A 26500-nucleotide genomic window follows, 5' to 3' on the forward strand; every position below is an offset into this window, starting at 1 on the left:
ATCCTCTTTCCCATGAGTTCCACATCTCTTTCAATTTTTCTGCTTCTCAAGAACTACCAACTACACCTGTTTCAGAATGAACATAGTGGCTTGTTACACCAAGAAAAAGACATACAGATCTGTGTTGTTAATTCCTAACCACCATTTTTACACATTACCCTAATATAAGTTCTTCTATAGAACAGAAGGAGAAATTTTCTGTGTTCCCTTTTAAATTTTACTTTGCTGTCCATCAGACATATTACATCACTGGGTAAGGGATCAAAAGTTTTTGTTTCAGCATTTGTACACCCCTTTTTGTGCTACTGATAACAGTAATTTGAAATAATGAACGTCATTTTTTCTTCAGGTATTATAATTATATAAATCAATATTTCTTTTGAGCTTAAATGGATTATTTACAGCAAACTTCATGAGGAAATAAATGTATGTGAAGCAGCAGCCAGAATACTCAACTCGTAATAAACAGGTGTCTACAAAATAAACACGTGGTGCTCATCCATGATCATCTCGTAGACATACCTACATACTTTGTCATACCTACTGCTACTTGAAGAAAGAGATTTCTGTGCTGACATAAACTGTCTTCAGCACATCAGGAGGCAAAGAGACTGTGAGAAGATTGATAGTAGGCACAAGCAACACGCCTATCAAGGTAGAGGCCAAAAACAGACTTGGAGGCAATGCGCCACCAACCTACTCCCTACTGCCAGTATTTAGATCACCATCACGAATCGGAGGCCCCCGTCTGTCACTACCCAGTCCATCATCCAGTGAGTCACCAGGTCAGAGCCCAGTCACTTGCAGTCACAAAAGAATCTTAGTCTCAGGCATCTCATAGTGGCCAGAGTAGTGTACATAGTGCACTTGCACTTCACCAGCAATGAGGCTAACGCAGAGTATTATGGAAGAGCTTGTACCACAGCACATGGGTGCTTAAGCTAAGTAGATCTCTGTTTGTGTTACTAAAGAACCTCATTAATACATGTGTGCAGTTGTTATAGAAAGAGGATACTGGCCACCAAACAACATCCTCTCCTTGCTTCCAATGGTACTAGCCAACAGTGACAATGAGATGCCACAAAAAAAACTGGCAATGAGTAAAAATAACTCAGTGCAGATTTTGCTTGCATCTCTTGTGTTTCAGATTGCAAGGATGATCATATTTGAGTGTTTGCTAATTTTTTGTTGTGTTCTTGTATGTGTTCCAGGAGGGGTGCGGCAGAACTCATCAAATTTCTCTTTTCAGAGGCTTTGCTTGCTTTTTGCTATAACATATTTGTGTAAACCATGGCTACCCCACACACTCCACCCCATCTCTATGCCACAGCTGCAGATGGCCAATGTGACAAATCTAACACAACCTTTATAGTTTCAGAACCAACAAATTTCTGCTTTGCTGATGACAGTACAACAACTTCTGGCTGCACAAGCCTCGTCAGCCACACAACAACAACTAACTGACCGACTAGCTCAACAAGTGCTGCTGGCCAGCATACTTATGTTCCTGCAATTTAATGACACCAAAGAGGAATGGCTCGAATACCTGACACAGTTCCAAGCACGTTGTGAAGTTCTTCAAGTACAAGGTACTGTTCAGCTGCAATATTTTCTATCAACTGTCCGGTCCCCAGTGTTCAGGTTAATATAAAAACTATTTCCAACAGTAGCTCCCAATGAACAACTACGATGACATAATCGCTGCATTAACTCAATATTATGAACTGCAAGTCCAAGTAGCTGTAGCCAGATATCAGTTCGTTTGCTTGCAGGAAAAGCTGGAACAGATGTAACGTCAGTGGTACACAGAATTAACAGGTATGACTAGGAAGTGTAAATTTAAGTGTAGTTGTGGCAACTTTTACAGTGATTTCATGATTAAGGATGCTATAATATTCAATATCCCAGGTAGTAGAATACGGGAACAGATCTTGAAGTACTAAGATCCATCACTTCCTCAAGTATTGCAGATCTTAGAGCAATATGATTTTGATGCCACAGCGACCGTTAAGTTTGATCAGACGCCAATTTGTTGGGGCAAGTCCCCTTGCAGCTAAGTCCCCAAGCAGCCACAACAACAAGCATATACACAGTCATGCGGACAGCCACAGAGACATGTAAACAAGCCTGTGAACTTAGTGAAGTCTTACTCTTGATGTGCTGCTTGCCATAAAAGACAGGATTGGCCACATGTAATGCAACATGTTACACATTTAAGAAAAGGTCATATACAAGCAGTTTGTTTGCAATGGCACAAAAACGCCAATTTTGTCCCCTCCCAGATAAATACAGATTTGTGCATATTCTGTGAATGCTGTGTTTTCTAAATCTACAACAGGTTCTGACAAAAATAAGATTAAAGTTTTGCCTCTTTCTCACCCTAGTGCTGTGCAACAATGTTCTAACAAACTATTTGTCTCAATACAAATTGTTGGCTGTTGTATGAACTTTCAGTTACACATGGGTACCTCAGTAACTTTGCTTAATTGCACCATGGCCTACCAAGCAGTGATTACTATCTGCAAGTTTACATTAATATCTTACAGCTTACTGTTATTAACTGTCAATGAGGGACCACACACTGTTGTTACATTCTATGTTAACCTAGGTCGAACAGAATGGACATCTGCAAACAGAGCTGTTTGTGCATTGCCCTATCATTTGACAATACTGGTCTCCATGAACTCTGTGGTTTGCACACTGTCTTTTTTCTCCATATTCTCATGCCTTATTGCTCCATGTTCTCATGCCTTAGCAATACAGAAAATTTTATTTACAACAGTAGAAGATGCATGTTAACTTCGTTTGATTGCGGCTTCAAGATAAAGTGACTGGTGAATCTAACTCACATTAACTATTACTCTTCTCTCTCTTTATTCATTCCTGAATAATTCCTCTCGCTCTGAAAGATTTATCCAGTGGCCCTGTTCAAGAGCTCTCCAATACCATTGAGATAGGTTCTATATCAGCCCCATCTGTGCTGTACAATAATCCTATAATTCCTTAGCTACAGGTGCTGTATCAGCCCCTCTTATGCTATACAATAATCCTAACATTCTCCCAGCTACAGGCCTCACTTGTGCTGTACATTAATCCTATAATTTCCTAACTACAGATGCTATATCAGTCCCAGCTGTCATGTAAAGTATCTGTTTCTTCCTCTTAATTTTCCCCTGACTGCAGGCACAATATCAACCCCACCAATGTCATATAATTAAAAAACATCCCTCTAATTCCTTTACCGCGACATACCTGATAGACTTTCCCACAATGTCAATCCTTCTGTATGGTCAGCTATTGCTGGTGGATTTACTGCTATCATGAACACTGCTTCTCAAGGAAACTGGGTAAGTTTAAGTGAAAACATCATGGCCAATGACACATCTCTCATCCTTGTGGGATCCCAGCACTTTTGCTGTTTTGAGACAATGCCACATGATGTGAAGACAGTAAAACCTAACCAAACAATATCACTAGTATTCCTGGCTTAGCTATGACCTTAAATCCTAAATTACACCTACCTGAAATTACTAATATTATGTTACTCATATCCTTCTCAGCCATCATAAAACGTTTACATTACATAATTCCTGTTTACACCAAAAAATCTCATATCTCTTTTGGCTTATCCTCACAAAATTATTGAAGTTTTCAGAATACCCAAGGTTTTCTACACCTCAGCCAGACACACTCCCTGTGGTGGCTACTGTAATGCCCCCTTTTACGGCAAACCCAACATCGTATGGGATGTGACTCAGTGTATTGGGCAGAAATGCCCAGGTAAATTGCACCGAGTGTAGATTACCGGAGTAAATGGTTCAGCCCTTGGTCTCTTAATGATGCTACAGTGGTACCTAATCCCAACATTATGAGAAAAGTTTGTAAAGGTCACACCAAAGGATGTAAGAAATTTCATGAGGAAAAATTAAAAATTCGGCAGACATGGTAAAGGGTAAAGTTATAAACATGACTTAGAATGAACAGTGCACTAGCCTAACAAAATCAAGGCACAGGTCTCTGGCCAACACCCCTTCCTAACACAGCAAAGTCAGCAGAGGCACCACTTCTGCAACTGACACTTCCATGAGTTGACAGACAAGGACAAGTAGCCACAGTAGCTTCGACTCTGAAACATGACTCTTTTACAGTAGTCAGCACCAATCAGCACGATTAAACCCACCTGACTCCCCCCCCCCCCCCCCCCCCCCCCAAGAGCCAATATCAGTTCATCATTCAACCAGCAGGGCAGTTACATATTTGACACACAATCTGTGTCAGCCACAGCTGACACTGTAACTTAGCTGCCACCACACTGCAAATGAGGTACCTCTGCCTGTCTGCCCAGCCCTAGCAGCCAAAGCTGTGCTAGCCACTACAACAACAGTGGAACTAGTCAGTCTCATCCCCTGCAGAAGGCCATGAGTGGTGCTTGCCCACCACTGCCAGCACAACTCTGGCAGACCAGAGATTGGAGTTCATCACACTGTCTACAGAGAGCACTTTTCCAATGTAAGCTATGTTGCGTGCTGCTACAACATCAGAATGTTATGTGAAAATGGAAACACACTTGAATGACTGTATGATTTGGCTCGACTAATTAATGACTTGTGTTTGTTCTCATGTTTGTGCACAACCACTTTGGATGAGCCAGAATAGGCATAAGGTTTTTATTATAAATAGGAAATGTACAGTTTAAATTTTTAGGGTGAAAAAGAACAACAGGAATGAAACATGTATCAATAATTAAACACAGGCACAGTGTAGGAGTTAAAACTCATGGCTAAGTGATGAAAATTATGAGATGTGACCTGGAAAATGTGATGACCAAGGAAGACAGGTCGAGTTACAGCATGAAAAAAAGACAGTCAATGTAACCTTTTAGCCAAAGCCTTCTTCAGAAAAGAAAAACTTGCATGTTCACACAAGCAAGCATGTGTGCATGTCCAGACACACACACACACACACACACACACACACACACACACACACACACACACACACATACACACACACGACTCTGAAACATGACTCTTTTACAGTAGTCAGCACCAATCACCAATCAGCACGATTAAACCCTCCATTTTCCATCCCCCCCCCCCCCCTCCTCCCCCAGCCACTTCAATCAGAACAGAGCAGAAACAAAGTGTTAGACATCATCATAGGTGTTGTTGACTGTATAAAATATTTATTGTTACTATTTTAAAGGCTGCATTTTGACGACAACATATACTCATGTCAGATAGTTTTATATGGTGACAGAATGGAACTTTGCAATGTTACTTGAAAATGGCCATAAGGCTGAAATTGCAATAGTAAAAATAAATATTTTATACACTCAACAGTGACTATGATGTCTTTTAAGAAATATTATATGACTGTGAATCCCAACCATGAGAAGTTAAAGAAACACTTTGAACAGTATCAACAGTGGGTCAGGGAAGGATGAGAATAGCAGTGTATGGTGGGGGAAGAGGAATCTCTGCTACATGGTGGAGCATGTTGGGACAAAGTGTCAGGAGACAGGACTGCCAGATGCAGTATGTGTTTGTGCACTAGGTCTGAGAAATAGTACCTTCAACATACTGAGAAAAAGAGCTCCCATCATTGTAGATACACAGTCAATGAGTGGCCAGGCTGTATGGAAAGGATTTTTTGGTGTGGAAAGGGATGACTGGTGTCAAAATTCAGGCACCACTGGTGGTTGGTGGGTATAATATAGAGAGATGTTGGGATGGACTCATTAGATGGGAGGAGCTCGATGTCCAGAAAGGTGTCATGCTGGTTTGAGGAGGATCAAGTGAAGTGGCTGGGAGAGAAGGGCACCCGTGGCTGTGCTGTAAATTTGTTTGTACATCCTCTCTTCAAAGGGGAAATAGTTGTGTGTTAGGATATACACTGACAGAAAAAGTCACAACAACAAAAAATAATTAATGTAGAGTAACAAAATTTTGGGAATACATTTGTGTAGGTAACATATTTAACAGTTAACATTGCAAGGTCACAGGTTAATGTAAGCATCAGATAAGACATAGGAAATGGGAAATACTGGTGCATTAATAACCCGTGTAACCACCAGACTGTTGAATGCAAGCATGCTTATGTGCATCTGTTGTGTTGTACAGATGCTGGATGTCTATTTTTGGACTGAGTTCCATGCCTGTTGCACTTGGTTGGTCAATAAAAGTATGGTTAATGCTGTTTGTGGATGACACTGGAGTTGTCATTGGATGATGTCCCATATGTGCTTGATTGGAGACAGGTCTGATGATCAACACGACCAAGGCAACATTTTGATTTTTAACAATTATTTGGTGGCTGAATAAACCCACCTGCAAACATACATAAACATTTTGACACTCTGCAGAGAATGTTTGGTTACAACAGCAGTATACGGATGAGCATTATCGTGTTGGAAAGCACCCCCTGGAATGTTGTTCATGAATGGCAGGCACAACAGGTCGAATCACCAGATCGACATACAAATTTGCAGTCAGGCTGCATGGGATAACTGCAACAGTGCGTTTGCTGTCATATGAAATTGCACCACAGACCATACCTCCAGATGTACCCCCTACGTTTAAAAAAACCTCTTGGCCTCAACCTTTATTAGTCATTGTCCTCACCCAGCTAGCTGCTTCCCTGTTCCCATTACAGCACTATACAGCTCTCTATTTCATCAAAGCATCTGCTATCCACCCACCGTCCCCCCCTTTCTCTCTCCCAGCTCTGCTCTCCCAGTTGTACCTAGCTGCCCTACCCTCTCTCCACCTCGTTCCTGTGTGCTCCCACAGCAGCACTTTACCAGGCCCCACCCTTACACCACTATCCCTCCACCTCCCCACCCCAACCTCTTCCTTGCTCCCACCCAGTTGCCTCTCCCATCATGCACTGCAGTTGGCAGAAAGCTTATTGTGTGGCAGTCTTTTTGTTGTGCCTATCTGAGACTTAGCACCTCCGTTATATAGTGAATAACAACTATCCTTTGCAAAAATGCTACTGCCAATTACGTCGTGCCTTGGTCATTGCCTCACTCCAGATGCTTTGACACAACTGCAAAACATGGCTCTTCTGCAGTAGTCAGTGCTGTCCAGCAGGATTTAAACCCCCAGGATCATTCCATCATCATTGGTCAGCTGGGCAATTATATGATGTCCAGTCTGTAGTAGTCAGAGCACTTGCCATAACTTTGCCACTGCTGGGCCACAAACAGCCCAGGGAGCCAACACTGTGCCTGCTGCCTGCCCCTGCTCTACAGTGTCAGTCCAGGTTTCAACTCCGGGCAACACCGTCGCCATGTAGCTGGGACACCAGATCCTTCTGCTATGCTGGTTGGCCTCATCACCCTTGTCCACCTAAGAAAGCCATGAACAGTGATTGACCATTATTAATAGCACAATGCCAGCATAATGGAGATGACAGCTCAGGACATTGTCTCCCGGACAGTGCACATCCACTGTACACTGTGCTATCTCAGGTGCCACTACAACACCAGAATGTTATGTGGAGATTAGAGTTCACTTTAATGAAAGTATGCATTGGATGGATTAATTAAATAGTTATTGTGTTCATCCTCATGCCTGTCCACAAGTCATTTGGACCAGTTACATAGTGGAGTAATAAAGAAGTTATTGTATCTTCACCAGGACTTTCTCATCCTATCTTTGGCAAAGAATTGCACCCACACATCAGAAAACTTCTTCCTCCCCTTTACTTTACTATCTATAAGATTTTTTTTCTCTATGTAAGCCAGAAGAAACGCAGTTTTGTCAGCAAAACTGAAGTGTACTTGGCTGTGTATAACAGGATGACACACAAAGCAATACATTATTGTGAATACTGAAGAATAGGTAGACAAATAAGGAGAGGTCAGTAACATCTATAGGAGAATCCAAAAGAAAACATTCAATGAATATTCCAACAAATCAACCTGAAACTTGAACAGCTACTGTATGTGCACAGCATTCAGACCAGTCAGGTAGCACAAACAGACACATCTACAGCACTATGGGAAAGGCAGGCAGGTTAGTGCACATTACGATGTCCACAACAATGTGGGGAAGGCATGTCATTGTGCAGTATGATGCCCACAGTACCTTGGCACTGTGCCTTAAAACATAAGCAGCAATCAAAGAGTTAAAGGAATATGCTACAGCATCGTAATAAAAACCAGAAACAGCACAGGGTTGTGAATGTTCAGTGAAGACAAAGAAATGTTTACATCTTTGTAAATGTCCCTTGCCCATGGTACTGGCTTTTAGAAATTTACATATTTTATTTATTTAACTGTTGGAGACAAACATTTATTGTCACTACATATTTACTATTTCAGTTTTGTAAGCACAATGTCATACACACATTTGCAAAAACCAACATTTCTGTGACACATTACTGTACACAAGTACACATCTGATACATCATACACAAGTACAATCTGATACCTAGACTGCATGTACAAATTTAAAATCTATTACATGTTGTTGTTTACTTCTAGTTGTTTGCAAGTGAAACATATTCATTGATTGTACACAAAGCTTCACAAGGAACAGTTTTTGTTTCAATATCTTTCACAATGTAATAGCAATGCGAGTTGGGAAACTGTTGTACAATTTTATTTCCATGTGCACACACTTCTTTTAAGTTGTACTGTGTTACTGTCAGTTACTCATAACTTTATACATTTTTGAGTAGCATGGAGATATTTTTCTTCATATGCATGTGCTGAACTTGTTTCTTTATTACCAAGCAAAAAGTGGTATTACATATGTGTATAAACTATAGAAAGCTGATATTTTAATTTTCTATCAGTGACTTACAACTGTCAGTCCTTCTTACATTATCAATAAATTATTATTCTAATAGCTGATATTTGCAGTTTGAAAATTTTATTTGCATCATCTGTCTTCAAATTTCTATATCTTTGCTGATTATGACATTAAAGTGTGGAACACACACTATTTGTATCACATCTGTGGCTAAACCATTTCCGAGAACAACAATAGTTGTACCTAATCTCCTATTAATTTTTTTGTCTTTCCACAATCATCAACTGTCTACAGTGAGCCCATAATCTGAAGGAGCCATCTGTTACTCTTCTACTATTGTTGGATGGTGTTCATTTATTTTTCTCACACTTAATAACTGGTTTTCAGCTAGTGAGTCGCATACTGATGCATCTTTTTTTTTGTTATGATGTAGGCTATACTTTTAGCTATGTCTTTTAATCTGTTTACCTGAACTGTGTGGCCAATACATGCAATATCCATAATAGGAGCATTTGTGAAGTGACTCTAAATTTCAGTGAAACATTTATTTGCAACTGTAATGTCTTTATCTGAAATCTAATCGGGATGAAAATAAAAAGCATGTTGACTAAAAAGTGATCGAGTGACCCTAAAGTTTTTATGACAATCACTTGGAAATAATGAGAAAACTGCATCAAACAGCATAAATTATTTCACATAAGTATTCAAACATAAAAAATAATTTTTGGGACTGAAATAGATCTATTATTAAATACTGAGGAATTACTATTGAAGTTTTTATGTCCTCACCCATGAGTACTATAGACCTTCCTACTGGCTGTTCAGTCCAAGCAACATCTACCTTTTCTCTCTAAAGACAGAAGTTATCAATTTCGCAGAAAGGCCAATATTTGTCACAGAAGCAGTCAGTGATTTTGTTTAATTATTTCAAGAAAAACACAGTTTATATCATAATTTATTAACTGTTGATCCAAGTTTCAGCGGAATTGGCCTTCTTCAGATAGAACACTAAAATCAGGATGTTACTATTGCCAGCAGCAGTTAATGTGTTTCATAAAGTTACATGCAAGCTGATGCCTGGTTAAGTTATATCTGAATTTGATCTAACTCAGCTGAAACTGGTAATAACAGTAAATAAATCATGATCTAGACATGTTTTTCATAAAATATTAATTTTGTGTTCTATAATTTGGCCTAAATATATGTGTTGTATTTCTTATAAGATTGTTGCTGTTATTCGAGTTGGGTGCATGATGTCATAGTTGTTAATGCTTAATTGTCAATGAACTGTTACAGAAATGTGCAACACAGAGTACATCATTGCAAAATTATCTAATAAAGTAAACAATTTTAGATAACATTCTAAATAGATACAAACACAAAACATTGCGGACAAGAGACAGCTGGGCCACCCAGTTAATGAACATACTGCCTATTACAACATGCTTCAATTCAATGAGTACTTCTCAGCATGTACCAACAGGATCCTTCCTATGAGTTCTGAATTGTGCAGGTGGGATCTCTCCCTGCAATATATCCTACATTCCTATAACCCCACTGGCCTCAAGCTCCAGTAGTCCCTGTCCTTCACCTACCTACCCCTTTCTCTCCTCCCACTCCAGCATTCTACATGCCTTCTATCCAGTATCCCACCAACACATCTACTACTCTATCCCTTTCTCTATTTCTTCTCCCCCTCCCTCACCCCCCCCCCCCCCCCCCCCCTCAGCACAGCCTTCCGATAATGTATGTAGTATGCTGTCCCTACCACTTCCCTGCATGCTTCCTCAGGCAACACAGGATCTTCTGTCAGCCAAATGCTTATGAGTAAATTTTTCAGCAGTCTTTTTTTTGTGTCTGTCTGTGACTCAACATCTTTTCTGTATGGTGAGGCAATTTATCCTTTCTATAGCCTTGAACTTATTCAGTGGGTACATCTCATTTTAATGTGTCCAGTTGTCATGACATGTAGAAGGGGCAGTTGTAAAGTTCATTGTTGTTAGCAGTGTAGCTTTTTGGTGATGAAATAGTAAAAGATTAAATCCTGTTAGCAATGGTATTTACATCTGTGATGTATTTAGCCCTGAAGAGAAATTTCTCTCTTATTGATCAGGAGACTACCACTGTACATGAGAGGCACTTCAGCCTTCCAAGTGAAACTGTGAGGTTCTAACAGAGGTTCTGTGTAGATGATCAACATTTGAACTTCTATGGAGTTGCATGCCTCAGATTTTAGAGAAACATTCCTCAGTCTAACCGGGAGAAGGTGGTCTTCATAGATGTCCTGAATACTTCCTGAACACTACAGTGATGCCCAAACATCCAGGTGGCTGTAGAGCATATAGTTAGCCTTACTAAGCATCCACTTCAGCAGCTTCCTGTCAGACATGGCATTATCTGTTAGATGTATCCTGTCCAGTAAGTAGTCACTGCTGTGCAAATCACTGACTACATCCCACTAAGTAGTCTACGTGATGACAGAAGAGCAAATCAAGAGATAGGCAGTGATGGACAATTCAACAGCTGTACTGAGGTACTGGTCTCCATAACATTTAATGTTCATTAAAGTCACCACAAAGAAACTGATTTTTGGATAATTGTGCACTGATGTCAGTGACAGCCTAGAAGAGCTGTGACATGTAATTCATATCAGTTACTTGAATGGACATTGCGTATCATGAAAGACATTGATTATTTGAATATTGCCACTTGCTTGCGACAGCTCATTGTAAATATAAAGTTAGGTATTGTCAGTTCAATAGCTGAACCCCATTAATATGATTTGCTTGTATGTTGTCCAACTATCCGAGAAAACAGCTTCCTAGGCACCCTATAAGAGACAAGTGGGCAGGATTCCACAAAAAGGAAACACAGACACCTAATAACTGAGGCTGACAGAAAGTGTAAATTGGCAACAACAGGAACATATAGAGAGTAAATACAAAGGCGTAGAAGCATGCATGACTACTGGAAAGAGCTGGCCTGGGTGGCTGAGCATTTCTAGACACTACAGTCTAGAACCGCATGACCGCTATGGTCGCAGGTTCGAATCCTGCCTCGGGCATGGATGTGTCTGATGTCCTTTGGTTAGTTAGATTTAAGTAGTTCTAAGTTCTAGGGGACTGATGACCTCAGAAGTTAAGTCCCATAGTGCTCAGAGCCATTTGAATCATTCAATTACTGGAAAGATAGATGCCACCTATAGGAAAATTAGATAGATCTTTAGAAAAAAGAGAAACACCTGTATCATTATTAAGAGCTCAGATGGCAAGCCAATATTAAGCAAAGAAGACAACGCTGAAAGGTGGAAGGAATTATTAGAATGGCTGTAAGAGGGAAATGAACTTGAAGACAGTATTACATGTAGGGAATAGGAAGTAGAAGAAGATACAATATAGCAAGAAGAATCTGACAGAGTGCTAAAAGATCCAAGTTGAAACAAGGCTACTGGAGTAGATGACATTCCCTGATAATTATTGAGATCACTGGGAGGACATACCATGACAAAACTATATACGAAACATTTGATATACGAAACACATGAGGTAGATGATATACTCTCCAACTTCAAGAAGAATGTGATAATTCCAGTTCCAAAGAAGGCAGGTACTGACTGTTGCGAACATTACTAAACAATCTGTTTAATAAGTCATGGTACCAAGACACTGACATGAATTATTTACAGAAGAATGGAAGAAACGAGAAGACCAGTTTGGGTTCTGCACAAATGTAGGTACCCACAAGACAATATTGACCAAATGTCTCATCTTCATAGAACTAGGACCGAGTAAAGAAAGACAAACCTATGCTTATAGTATTTGTAGATTCAGAGAAGGATTTTGACAATTTTGACTGGAATATACTCTTTGAAATTCTATAGCTGGCAGGGATAAAATATAACAAGCAAATGGTTATCTACAACTAGTACAGAGACCAGAATCAGTTACAAGAGCCAAAGTTTAACCTATACATTGAACATGGAGCAAAGTAAATTAAAGTTCAGGGAGAACAAACAAAAACTTTGAGGTTGTATTTCTCTCAGAGATGACAAAGGACATGGAAGAATGGTCTGTACAGAATGGATAGTGTCTTCAAAAGAGATTATTAGATGTACATCAACAAAAGTAGAGCAAGAGTAATGGAATGTAGTTGAATTAAATCGTGTGATGCCGAGAGAATTAGATTAGGAAAAGACATGCTAAATATAGTAGATGAATTTTGTTATTTAGGCAGCAAAATAAATGACAATAGCCAATGTACTGAAGATATAAAATGTAGACTGACAGTATCAAGCAAAATATTTCTGAGAAACAGAAATTTTGCTAACACTGATTATAAAGTTAAATGTTCAGAAGTCTTTTCAGAAAGTATTTGTTTGGAATGTATCCTTATATGGAAGTGAAATGTGGATGATAAACAGTTCAGATAAGAAAAAATAGAAAATTTTGAAATGTGGTGTTGCAAGAGAATGCTGAACATCGTAAGAGTAGATCAGATAGCTAATGAGGAAGTGTGAAATAACCCTAGACAAAAAGAAAATTTATAGCAAAAGTTGACTAAAAGATGCAACTGATCAATAAGGCATATCCTGGAGCATCAAGGAACAGTCAGTTTGATAATGGAGAGAAGTACATGTGGTAAAAGTTGTAAAGGGGTGCCAAGGCTTGGCAGAAGTAAGCAGATTAAAATGTGCCTTGGTTGAAACAAGTTATGCAGAAATGAATAATAGGCTTGCACAGAATAGACTAGCATGGACAACTATAACAAATCAGTCTTTAGACTGCATTTTCCCTGTGCAAACACCAATAAAGTAACCCACTTCTGGAAAATTATTATCTAGCTACTTACTTTTGTGTCAACCCAGGCACGGTAGTTATTATAAACCCAGCGGAGAGCCCATTCCCGAGCCATTCTCAGGGCTCTTGGGTCATTTGTAGCTTCAAGGGCAGAGATGACAAGGTCTTGATGTGGGGGCCATGCATTAGGAAAATCCCATTGTTGTCCCGTTTGCTCTAAGGTTGTTGGGATTCCTCCAGGATATTTAACCTGCAGTACATACAGAAATTATCTTTTTAAATGTAGAGTAGCAGTTAACAGTAACTAAAAAAACTAATTTTGATTTAAATTAAGAAATCTCTCTAAGAATAATGTATAATTTCACTTTATGCTTTCTAAATAATAGCATATACATTTTACCAATGTGTTGAACAATCCAAAAATTTGTATAAACAAAAACAGCTACTGACATTACACACATGCACAGAGATTATACACTTCTGTCATGAGAAAATAGCAGTTCAGAGAAAATGAATTAAATAATAGGTAAAAGTATGGTCTAAAATTGTGGTACCATGGGGCTGTATATAGAGGTAATAACATAGTAAAGGGAACTCCTGAGTGGACTACAGACAATGGTAGCACTCACTGCATAGGTGAAGCAGTTTCATAAATAGTGTAAAGGACAAGTTCTCTCACTCACAAACATAATTCCAGTTCTGTGAATACCTGTAAAATGGTAAGTAGGGGGTCTCCCACATTACTACTAATCTCAAAAGGCAAAAATTCTCTTTGGGATCAAATAGCAAACTGAATTTGCAAAATGTTGCATTTGCTATCTCAATACATGACATGATGAATAATCTATTGGCTTGAGAAGCAATTCATATATGGGTCAGTGAAGGGCAGTATGACCCTGACAGTGGCCATTAGACAGGGGTATTATTTCATGTAATACTGCAGTGGGAACAGTGCTTCCATGTTTGATGAGAGAAAATGTTTCCTTTTTGATGATTAATTCAGCTGAAAGACGCTGTCTACAACAGATTATGTTGTCAAGGTTGATTTTTTCTGATTTAATTTTGGAGGGACACAACAACTGGCAACTTCATGAAGATCAAAATGATTTATTTTATGTAATAATTATTGTTTATTTGCAAGGCCAGAAATTACATATTAAATGGCTTGAATTTACAGCATCTGTGGGTGTAAGAATGTGCTAAGTGAACTGGTTTACAATTTTCATTGAGTGATACTACTGCACTTTTTCTATTTTTCTGCTTATTTATTTCTTCTTGAAGCATTTTGCATGCTATTGATGTTAATAGTTTATACAAATTAAATAATACATATAATAATATAAGACAGTAACAATGACAACAGTTACATCATGCAGATTCACATACAAATGTACAATGAGTATAAGTTAAAAATTAAGATGTTCTTTTACACAATCAAAGTATTCCTCTATGGCTTAAAAGCCTTCTTTAAAAATTTTCAAGGTTTCTGATGAGGTAGTGTGGCAGTGCATATCAAACGGTCTGACTCTGAGGTATATATAACTATTATGTATCTTGTAAATAAAATAGAAAGAAACTTCCACATGGGAAAAATATATTAAAAACAAAGATTCCAAGACTTACCAAGCGGGAAAGTGCCGGCAGACAGGCACATGAACAAAACACACAAACACACACACAGAATTACGAGCTTTCGCAACTGGCAGTTGCTTCGTCAGGAAAGAGGGAAGGAGAGGGAAAAATGAAAGATGAAAGGATGTGGGTTTTAAGGGAGAGGGTAAGGAGTCATTCCAATCCCGGGAGCGGAAAGACTTCCCTTAGGGGAAAAAAAGGACAGGTGTACACTCGCACACACACACACACACATATCCATCCGCACATACACAGACACAAGCAGACATCCTTTCATTTTTCCCTCTCCTTCCCTCTTTCCTGACGAAGCAACTGCCAGTTGCAAAAGCTCGTAATTCTGTGTGTGTGTTTGTGTGTTTTGTTCATGTGCCTGTCTGCCGGCGCTTTCCCGCTTGGTAAGTCTTGGAATCTTTGTTTTTAATATATTATGTATCTTGTTTACTCTAGTACAAAGCTGGTCAGTAATTTCATGTGGCCTGTATTATGATAATCAAATGATTGTCTTAATTTTCAGCTCTCTTGGTTTTCTTTTGTGTAGACTAGTGTGCAGACTAGGGAACTATGTGCAAATAACAAGAATCTGTCAAAGAGTCCCAGCTTCTTTGAAAGTGGCCTATGGGAAACATTGTTTTGAAAGCACCTATTACACATCTGCTGCCCCAAAGCTGTACGCAGTGTATTATGTGGTAATCCTCAGGTTTGCTAGGCAAGCAGGATAAAACAGATGGGTAAAGCATGGCACAATCTAAGAAAAGACATCAAAAGACTAACCAACTCATTTAATCAGAATGTTTAGAGGCATAATTAACTGTGGAATGCATTTATAATGGTAAGTTGCCACAAAAATGTCTATGAACAAAAGCTCCAATAATCACCATCACTCATGAAGGCATTATGAGAACACACAAGGTGTGCCCATCGTTAGTTTGTGGGGAATCAGTTCACACAGTTTTTTAAGACAACATGACAAATGTCATTAAAATTCTTGAAGTATTGTAAACAAGGCTAATCTAAGACAGTGATCAAGGAAATATGCAAATATGAATCAAGGAACTTGGAGGTACCGTAAGTGTATCCAGCCTAACCAGTGATCAAAGCAAATACAACATTCAAATAAACAAACATGAGGTACCAAGGGTAAAACTAATCTTGCGCAGTGACTAATGCAAATACAAATACAAAAATGAACCTGAGGAACTCTATGTGAGGCTAATCTAACATGTTGCTTAGTTCAGTCTTTAATGGTCACATGCATGGCACCACAGTGGTTTGCATTTAGTTCATAAAAAGAGGTCTGATCTTGTGGCACTCGCTGTAATTTAAAGGGCTCTGTGAATCATATACTCCACCCTAAGAACACGAAGCTGTGTAAATTCTGGAACTACTCAGCCTTCTACCATCTTGAACACACATTATTCTGGATGGGATGGTAGAATCCTACCTACTGCACACCACATGTTTGTGTTTGCAGGTTTAAAATCAGTCATGGGAAAAAAGTAGATGGGGTGGATGAACAGCACCGACAACTACCTGTCGGGCAATCCACAGATGTTTTAGTGAGTGTGTAAGGAAGAACCATAGAGTTTACATGCAGCTCTGTGCTTATTGGGTCATTGACTGTTGTTATTAAAATAAAGACAGTTGAAAAATAACTCTTGAAAACTCTTGACATGACCTTGTGATAGGCAAGACTTATTTTCTGATTCACGTTAAGAAAAGTTATGATATCAAAGCCAATTTTCTTTTAACTGCAATTCAATTTGTTTCTGATATTCAACTGTATGAAGGACAAACTGGAAGTTATATATTTATGTAGAAAGTGACGTTTTATTGTATATGAAAGTCAAATACATCGTTAGTTGACAAAAAGCAAAGTTTGTATGTCTACTTATTTCATAAATAAAAGGGTCTATAAATTCATGTACCTAGAATTATTCACAGAGAAGAAGTCACAAGGGTTTCCAGCAGCCAGCTATCCAGTAAAGAAGAGTAGCTGCAAATTTCAAGTAAGTCACCTCGTAAAGAAGTGGAAGGTGGTTTGGGGGAATAAACCAAAATAATCCAAATTCACACTCACACTTTAAGTCATAAATGTTAGATCATGGCGACTGGTGTGAAAGGACCAAGAAAACAGGAATTTTAAGTCAAAAATGAGAAAAGAAGCTGTTATGTGTTGCCATAGCAACCAAACATAATAAGACAATGGAAATGCTCTAAGAAATTGGAATATATTCAAGTATCCAATGGAGCAAAATGTAAATGGAAAAACGGTGAATAAATGAAAAATTCACAACGATAAAAACAGCAAAGAAGATTTCGACATATTTGTCTAAGAAGAAGTACACACAGAATGCTCCGACCAAGAAGATCCAGTGTGGGAAGTATACAGCTCTCACACTCATCAAGAGGACGCAGATGCAGAAACCAACATACATCTGATGCCACTGGCACCAGCTGTTTGCTGGTGCCAACCTGCCTCCACATCTGCTCACCTAGGCAACACGAATTCTACACCAGGTGAGTGTGGCACATAAGTTGATTACTTTACTACAGAGTTGTAGAAGATGCTGTTGAGTGAACTTTTATTGTGTAATTATCATATTTAAAGTTATTTTTAAATTCTTACAAGAGCTAAGGCATACAAAATTATGGAAAATATATAACAGGTTGGGGAAACGCAAGACCCAGCTATGGCCATGAAAATTAGCAAAGAAGTACCTGACTGGGCTAAGTTCATAAATTTAGTCAAAGCTCAGAGTCTTAAGTTTAACTCATTAAATTCTCAATTAAATGCTCATAGTACGACTCTAAGTAAAGAACTAGGCTTACTAAATTCTCAATTAAATACACAGAGTGAAGCTTCAAATGCTCGGAGTGAAACTCCAAATATCCAAATGACACATTCAGGTTTGTTAAACGCCAAAGTTGACTTTCAAAGCAAAGAATTTATAATCTATGCGAAGGCATGGGTGACTTGAAGACTGAGTTCGACGCAATTTCTATTTACATTTGTCTGCTTGTGTTTGTACATGTGCGGATGGATGTGTGTGTGTGTGTGTGTGTGTGTGTGTGTGTGTGTGTGTGTGTGTGTGTGCAAGTTTATACCTGTCCTTTTTTCCTCCTAAGGTAAGTCTTTCCACTCCTGGGATTGGAATGACTCCTTACCCTCTCTCCTTCCTGATGAAGCAACCATGGGTTGCGAAAGCTTGAAATTTGTGTGTGTGTTTGTGTGTTTTTTATTGTTTCTATCAACATACCATCACTTTCTCGTTTGGTAAGTTGACAGCATCTTTGTTTTTTATATATGTTTTCCCACATGGAATGTTTCCCTTTATTTTATTCATAGCACAAAGTAATAAAGTAGAGAATTTAAAAGTAGATTTAAAGAACGAGTTGACAAATTCTTTGACCACTCATATACATCATATGTTTACTGACCTTAGTCAGAAACAGAGTAATACTTTTCAAGATTTATCAAAAAGGTTCACATTGAGAGTAAATGTAATAATGTAGAATCTTAACTTACTGAAAAGTTATGATCTCTTGAAAATGTACACAATATTAAGTATAATGAAGTAAGGCAGGGGTTGAATCATTTGAAAGAGAGTGTAGATAAGTTCAAAGAATTAATGCCAGTCATTCAATTGCAAATTACATATGTAAATACATGGGTAGATAATGTAGAAAGAAACTGCAAAGAGAAAATAGCTTACTCTCATATTATAAATTTAATTAGTTTGGAGGAACAATTTGGAGAAATTATAGATCGAAAGGTTACCGAGAGAATAACATCCAGAAACATATCGCCTATTCCTTCTTACGAACTTAGTGATATCAGCAAGGGTATGGATGACCTGTGGAGAGAATTTAAGCTTATCCAAGATAAAGTAGAAAAAAGGGTAACTTCAACTAATGTTGGAGCAGAGCGGTGGAGCGGTGACTGATTTGCAGTAGGGAGCTAATTCAGGGTTATCTAAACAATTCCCTAAATTTAAGCCGGATGGAGTGTACATCTGACCCATTTCTTAAAAAGATTTAACCATGCTTTACCAAAAAATTTGGAAGATTCCTAGAAGATCGAATTTGCTTTGGGGTACCTTCTAGGGAAAGCCTCAGAATGTGGAACAGTAAATATTGAGAATTTTTCCTCTTGGGGAGACTTTCAAAAGAAATTTAACGAGAAGTGCTGGTCTGCTAGTGTTCAAGAAAAGTTAATATCAGATCTATGGGACCCAAAATATTATAACAATACTTGGGGTATTATAAGGAAATATTTCGATTGGCATTTAACACCAGCAAAGTATTTAGATAAGCCAATGGAAGAAGAAGGATTAGTGCATTTTAATTAGACACTTACCAATCTATGTGAGAAAAGACATCTTGTGTAGTGGTTGGAAAACAATAGAAGAGTTTTAGTCTTTTTTTTTTATACACTTGATGCAATAAATAAGGACTGCAATGAAACTTTACACCAAAGTGAAAGTTCGAACTATAAAAGAAATAGTGGAAATAATTTTAAAAAGCATGAGGAAAACTTAGCAAAAGTACACCAGTACAGTAAGAAAAGTTGTAATGACAATTATCAAAAGAAGCATCCACCTTCAAATTTAGATCCTGTAGTTTCTCCAGAATTTGTACCGAGTAACCATAAAACACAGAATGGGAATGTAATATCTTGTTTCGGTAACCAACCCATAATTAGTAGTAATGAGGAAAACATTGTTGGATCTGGATCCAGGGCCGGGGCCCAGGTCGTGGAGGTCTTATTCCATCTCAGTATGTTAACTTTACACACAAAATACCCAGAAAGGAATGGTTGCTGCTTGAAGAACCAAGCTTAGCTACTAATAACCCACAACCTATAATAGCAGTGATAGTGGAAACTTCCAAGGTTAATATATTTATAGATTCTGGAAGTGAGGTATCACTCATCACTAACACATTTTTTAACTCGATACAGGATAAACAGAAACTTGCCGTTATTGCCAGTGGCTGGAGTATACATAACTGGGATTAAGGGAACAAAAAATAAACTTGTAAAATATGGAACTCAAGTGAACTGTAGTATTGGACATATGTTATTTCATCAAACGCTATCAATAGTAGAGAATATCAATGTGCTGTTTGGTCTAGATTGGTTGTTAGAGTTTAAAGTCATCTTAAACTTTGACAAACATCTTCTTTGTTATGCTGGACACCATTTGTAACAAATAGCCACATTGAGGAACAAACAACTGAATATCAGTGTCTAATATTAACAGCTACAGCACAGTTATCACCAAAAATCAATAATGTGGATCAAGTAACAAATCAAACTGATACACAAGACAAAGTTAATGAATCCCTAATATTAATCAGTCAACAAAGACGAGATTTGTATAAAATTTTAATGGAGTATGAAGTGGTGTTTTCTGATTGTCCAGGTAACATCAGTGACTACATCTCTACATTCAAAATCAAAGATGACACTCCATTTCTTTTGCAAACCATATCCAATACCAGCGAGTTTGAAGGAAGCAGTTCGGGATGAGATTAACAAAATGATCGATAATTATAGAATGAAGATCCAGTGTAATGAATAACCCTCTGGTCGTAGTGAAGAAAGCTACAGGCAGGGCAGAGTACAATTAATCTTAGATGCTTGTACATTAAATCGACATATAGAAATGAAAAGAGATCGAGCAATTAATATCAATGAATTATTATCCAAGTTTGAAAAGGTGAGATTCTTTAGTACAACAGACTTGACCATGTGATATTGGCAGATAAAATTACTTCCAGAATTCAAAAAATGTACAGCCTTTCTGTTTGATGGGAAATCTTATCATTTCAATGTATAGCCATTTGGACATAATATCTCTGTGTCTGTATTTATATGTGCGTTAGATGAAACAATAGGGAGAGACTTGTTGAAGGATTTGATAATATGTGTAGATGATATCTTAATAATATCAGCTACTTGGGAGGACCATTGTCTAACTTTGTGCAGTACTCTGAAAAAATTTAAAGAAAAAGGTATTATGGTGAAGCTCTCTGAATCATTTTTTGTGTACCAAGAACTTAAGTTCTTAGGTCATATTTTAGGGGTAAAGGGAATTATACTGGACCCTGAATGCATAGAAGCTATCAGAGAATGTCCAGACCCCAGAAATGTAAGACAATTGAAAGGATTTATAGGTATGGCCAGATACTATCGATGGTACGTACAAGGGCAAGAGTAAAATGACCCAAGAATTTTAAGTTTTTTAAGAAAGGAAGTACCTTGGACTTGGGATCAAGGTGCAAATGATGTGTTTGAAAATGTTAAAAGAGCGCTTGTTGAGTCACCCATATTACTTCATTCAGTTATAAACCGTTTAAATCTTCAACAGATGCATCTGATTACGGTGTTGCTGCCATACTTTTCCAAGGAGAATGGGATCCCAAGTAATGTCAAACACAGAACCATAGCTTTTGCTAGCTGTAGCCTAAATAAGCATGAACTAAATTACACAGCAACTGAAAAGGAACTATTGGCGGTTGTGTGGAGTATTCTGAACTTTCAAACACTAGTATGGGGATCAGAAATCAACATTTATACAGATCGTCAAGCTTTATCCTTTCTGATGAGTAGTCAATTACTACACAGTAGGTTGATGTGATAGACGCTGTTCCTACAGGAATACAAATTAAGATACGATACGTAAAAGGTTCCAAAAATATTGTGACTGATGCTTTATCGAGGCTACCCATAGGAATAGAAGAACTGAAATATACGGAAGGGCCCAGCAGTAGTTTTGTCGTTAATTTTATGTTAGCAGAATATCCAAACATCACTGTAAAGGAAATGGCTCAAAGAATAACAGGGAAAATCCATCATGAACCTTATTTCACAGAAATATTTTCTGTGTGTATCTAGAACTCATTACCTCTTAATTAATTAAGGAAATGGAAAATTATAAATCATGCTTTGGACAGACAGCATAACATCACAGCATTGGCGTGTATGTATTCCGGAGGTAATGGAATATGAACTTGTGCCATATGTTCACACAGGATATGGACACTTCAGAATCAAAAAAATGTATATCCCATATGAATAAGTTTTATTGTTTCAAGGAACTAGGCCTTAAAATAGCATCTGTGATTAGAACCTATGAAACTTCCCAGAAAGTAAAAGAAAATAATACTCACATGAAATACAAAATGTATCCTATTACTCCTATGTCATTACACAAGCTCACAGTAGCGGAATTATTTTGGACCAATTCCACAAGGAACAAGAGGATGATCCATTTTGGTTATCATAGAATGCTAGTCAAAATATGTTAAACTATGTCCCATTGAAAGAGAAAATACACAGATGGTTATACACTGTTTACAACAATACTTTCCAGAAGTAGGTAAACCAAAATGGTTTCTTACTAATAACGGACCACAATTTGTGAGTAATGAATTTAGAGAATTCCTAAAATGGGAAAGTATTTGACAAGTGTTAATATGTTTTAATTGGCCTGAACAACCTAGTGTCAATCACAAAGTAAATCAGGAAACAGTTTCTAAGAATTTTATTGAAAAGGCACTACAAAGAGTAAGTAAGCATAACAAAAATGCTGTGGAACTTCAGTACCAAGTTGATGACCTGGTTCTTATAAAACATCTTCACAGCTTGACTCTGAAGAAAGAGACTCATAAGTTTTTCCAAAAAAATGAGGGACCGTATGGAGTACAAACATGATCCATCCTGAGATGCTATTTTTAGTAGATCCCACAACTGGATTAGAGAAGAGGAAATACAATATAAAGGATGTAAAATTGTATATCCCCCAGGGATGTTAAAATTCTGAGTTGACGGGTGGAGTAATGACCATCAGATCCCGAGTTTTCTTTGGTGTTTCTTCCAAAATAGTTTTCAGGCACCAATTTCCTTTAAAATCTAGAACATCCTGTAATCTTATTGCTTAGAAAACCAGATATGACTATAAAACAGGGAACCACTTAAGAGAATCACAGAAAAAAGTGATATCTAGAAAAAATAAACTGAATAGAGTTTTATATTTGTGGAAAATATAATATGATAGTAATGGAACAATTGTTATACCATAGTGTATAGATAACATATAATAGAAATGGAAGAGGATGTAGATGAAGATGAAATGGGAGATACTGCTTGAAGAGTTTGACAGAGTACTGAAAGACCTGAGTCGAAACAAGGCCCTGGGAGTAGACAACATTCCATTAGAACTACTGACAGACTTGGGAGAGCCAGTGCTGACAAAACTCTATACCATATATATAACACTTAGTTCAAGAATCTTAAAAGAAGGTTGTATACATGGAAGAAGCCTGGAGATACTGACAGATTTTGGATAGATTATATAATGGTAAGACAGAGACTTATGAACCAGGTTTTAAATTGTAAGACATTTCCAGGGGCAAATTTGGACTCTGACCACAATCTATTGGTTATGAACAGTAGATTAAAACTGAAGAAACTGCAAAAAGGTGGGAATTTAAGGAGCTGCGACCTGGATAAACTGACTAAACCAGAGATTGTACAGAGTTTCAGGGAGACCATAAGGGAACAATTGACAGGAATGTGGGAAAGAAATACAGTTCAAGAAGAATGGGTAGCTTTGAGAGATGAAGTAGTGAAGGCAACAGATGATCAAGTAGGTAAAAAGACGAGGGCTAGTAGAAATCCTTGGGTAACAGAAGAGATACTGAATTTAATTGATGAAAGGAGAAAATATAAAAATGCAGTAAATGAAGCAGGCAAAAAGGAATACAAACGTCCCAAAAATGAGATTGACAGGAAGTGCAAAATGGCTAAGCAAGGATGACTAGAGGACAAATGTAAGGACATAGAGGCTTATCTCACTAGGGGCATGATAGATAGTGCCTACAGGAAAATTAAAGAGACCTTTGGAAAAAAGAGAACCACTTGCATGAATATCAAGAGCTCAGATGGAAACCCAGTTCTAAGTAAAGAAGGGAAAGCAGAAAGGTGGAAGCAGTATATCGAGGGTCTATACAAGGGCAATGTACTTGAGATCAATATTCCATCAGAACTACTGACAGCCTTGGGAGAGTCAGTCCTGACAAAACTCTACCATCTGGTGAGCAAGATGTATGAAACATGCGAAATACCCACAGACTTCAAGAAGAATATAATAATTCCAATCCCAAAGAAAGCAGACGCTGACAGATGTGAAAATTACCGAACAATCAGTTTAATAAGTCACGGATGCAAAATACTAACGTGATTTCTTTACAGACAAATGGAAAAACTGGTAGAAGCCAACATCGGGGAAGATCAGTTTGGATTCTGTAGAAATATTGGACCATGTGAGGCAATACTGACTCTATGACTTATCTTAGTAGCTATATTAAGGAAAGGCAAACCTACGTTTCTAGCATTGTAGACTTAGAGAAAGCTTTTGACAATGTTGACTGGAATAGTCTCTTTCAAATTCTGAAGGTGGCAGGGGTAAAATACAGGGAGCGAAAGGCTATTTACAATTTTTACAGAAACCAGATGGCAGTTATAAGAGTCGAGGGATATGAAAGGGAAGCAGTTTTTGGGAAGGGAGTGAGACAGGGTTGTAGCTTATCTCAATGTTATTCAATCTGTATATTGAAAAAGCAGTAAAGGGGAAAAAAGAAAAATTTGGAGTAGGTATTAAAATCCATGGAGAAGAAATAAAAACTTTGAGGTTCGCTGATGACATTGTAATTCTGTCAGAGACAGCAAAGGACTTGGAAGAGCAGTTGAACGGAATGGACAGTGTCTTGAAAGGAGGATATAAGATGAAGATCAACAAAAGCAAAATGAGGATCATTGAATGTAATCGAATTAAGTAGGACAATACTGAGGGAATTAGATTAGGAAATGAGATACTTAAAGAAGTAAAAGAGTTTTGCTATTTGGGGAGCAAAATAACTGATGATGGTCGAAGTAGAGAGGATATAAAATGGTAGACTGGCAATGGCAAGGAAAGCGTTTCTGAATAAGAGAAATTTGTTAACATTGAGTATAGATTTAAGTCTCAGAAAGTCATTTCTGAAAGTATTTATATGGAGTGTAGCCATGGATGGAAGTGTAACATGGACAAGAAGAGAACAGAATCTTTCAAAATGTGGTGCTACAGAAGAATGCAGTAGATTAGATGGGTAGATCACATAACTAATGAGGAGGTACTGAAAGGATTGGGGAAAAGAGAAGTTTGTGGCACAACTTCACTAGAAGAAGGGATCGGTTGGGAGGACATGTTCTGAGGTATCAAGGGATCACCAATTTAGTATTGGAGGGTAGTGTGGAGGGTAGAAATTATAGAGGGGGACCAAGAGATGAATACGCTAAACAGATACAGAAGGATGTAGGTTGCAGTAGGTACTGGGAGATGAAGAATCTTGCACAGGATAGAGTAGCATGGAGAGCTGCATCAAACCAGTCTCAACAACAACAACAACAGTGTATCGTTTGTATAGAGTATTTTATACCTCTTATGGGATGTGATATAGATGGGAGGGTTTGTATAAATTTTGAAAGGGGTGGGTACTGTAGCTAAAAGCATGATTTACAAGAACAGATAAATCATGACTAACACAAAACACATATCACACCTTTCAAACAACCCTCACAAACAAGTGTGCCTGATTTTTCATCATTTCCATAGGGTTGCTAGGATTTCCTTCAGGGATCTCAAAGGGTGAATGTGGGACAAGTCTGTTTTGTAGGGGATGATTTAACACAAGACCTCCTCCGGCATCTCAAGCAAGTACCTGAGGGGTAGGGATCCTAGGAAAGTGGGGTTGGAAGGGTTTTCTGTCTTTGGGGCTATCTTCTTCCTCTTCTTTGATCCTAGCATCCATATCTGTTTTTTCTGTTCTTACTTCCCATTTGAGGACCTGTCTATTTTTTCCCTCTTTTCATATTCACAAACTTCTGTCACTGAAGTCCTTCCTTATTTCTGTGTTTACTAGAAACCCAAATCTTATCTTTAGATAAGAAGGCCAAATAATCAGACTACACAAACACACATCCACATATACACAAATATACATTTCTCCACAAACATTAAATTACATAAGACAAAGCCTGTCATGATGTGAGAACTGCCAGGTGCTAGAGGAGAAAATGTATGTACATATGAAAATATGCACCCATATATAGGAAGCTATGACCATTCTACATCAGATGTACACAAGAAGAGGTGCACATAAACAAAGAACAGTGACAGTTCTAAATAGAGATTAGAATAGGCACAATGAACTCATGCACAAAGAGAGACAAAACATATAAGTTTATGGAACAAAAATGCAACATAA

The 26500-nt window shown here is 38.0% G+C and overlaps 1 protein-coding gene across 2 annotated transcripts in view; it reads right to left on the reverse strand.

Annotated features, from left to right (window-relative positions):
- LOC126354687 (trehalase-like) overlaps positions 1-26500 on the reverse strand; it is a 256451-nt gene that overhangs the window by 162506 nt on the left and 67445 nt on the right. For both annotated transcript variants that reach the window (XM_050004495.1, XM_050004503.1), the window contains exon 4: positions 13611-13808. In XM_050004495.1, coding sequence (XP_049860452.1) covers positions 13611-13808 — 198 coding nt within the window. The remainder of the gene's footprint in view (positions 1-13610; positions 13809-26500) is intronic.

The sequence above is a fragment of the Schistocerca gregaria genome, chromosome 1 (assembly GCF_023897955.1).
Source record: "Schistocerca gregaria isolate iqSchGreg1 chromosome 1, iqSchGreg1.2, whole genome shotgun sequence".
Lineage (NCBI taxonomy): Eukaryota > Metazoa > Arthropoda > Insecta > Orthoptera > Acrididae > Schistocerca > Schistocerca gregaria.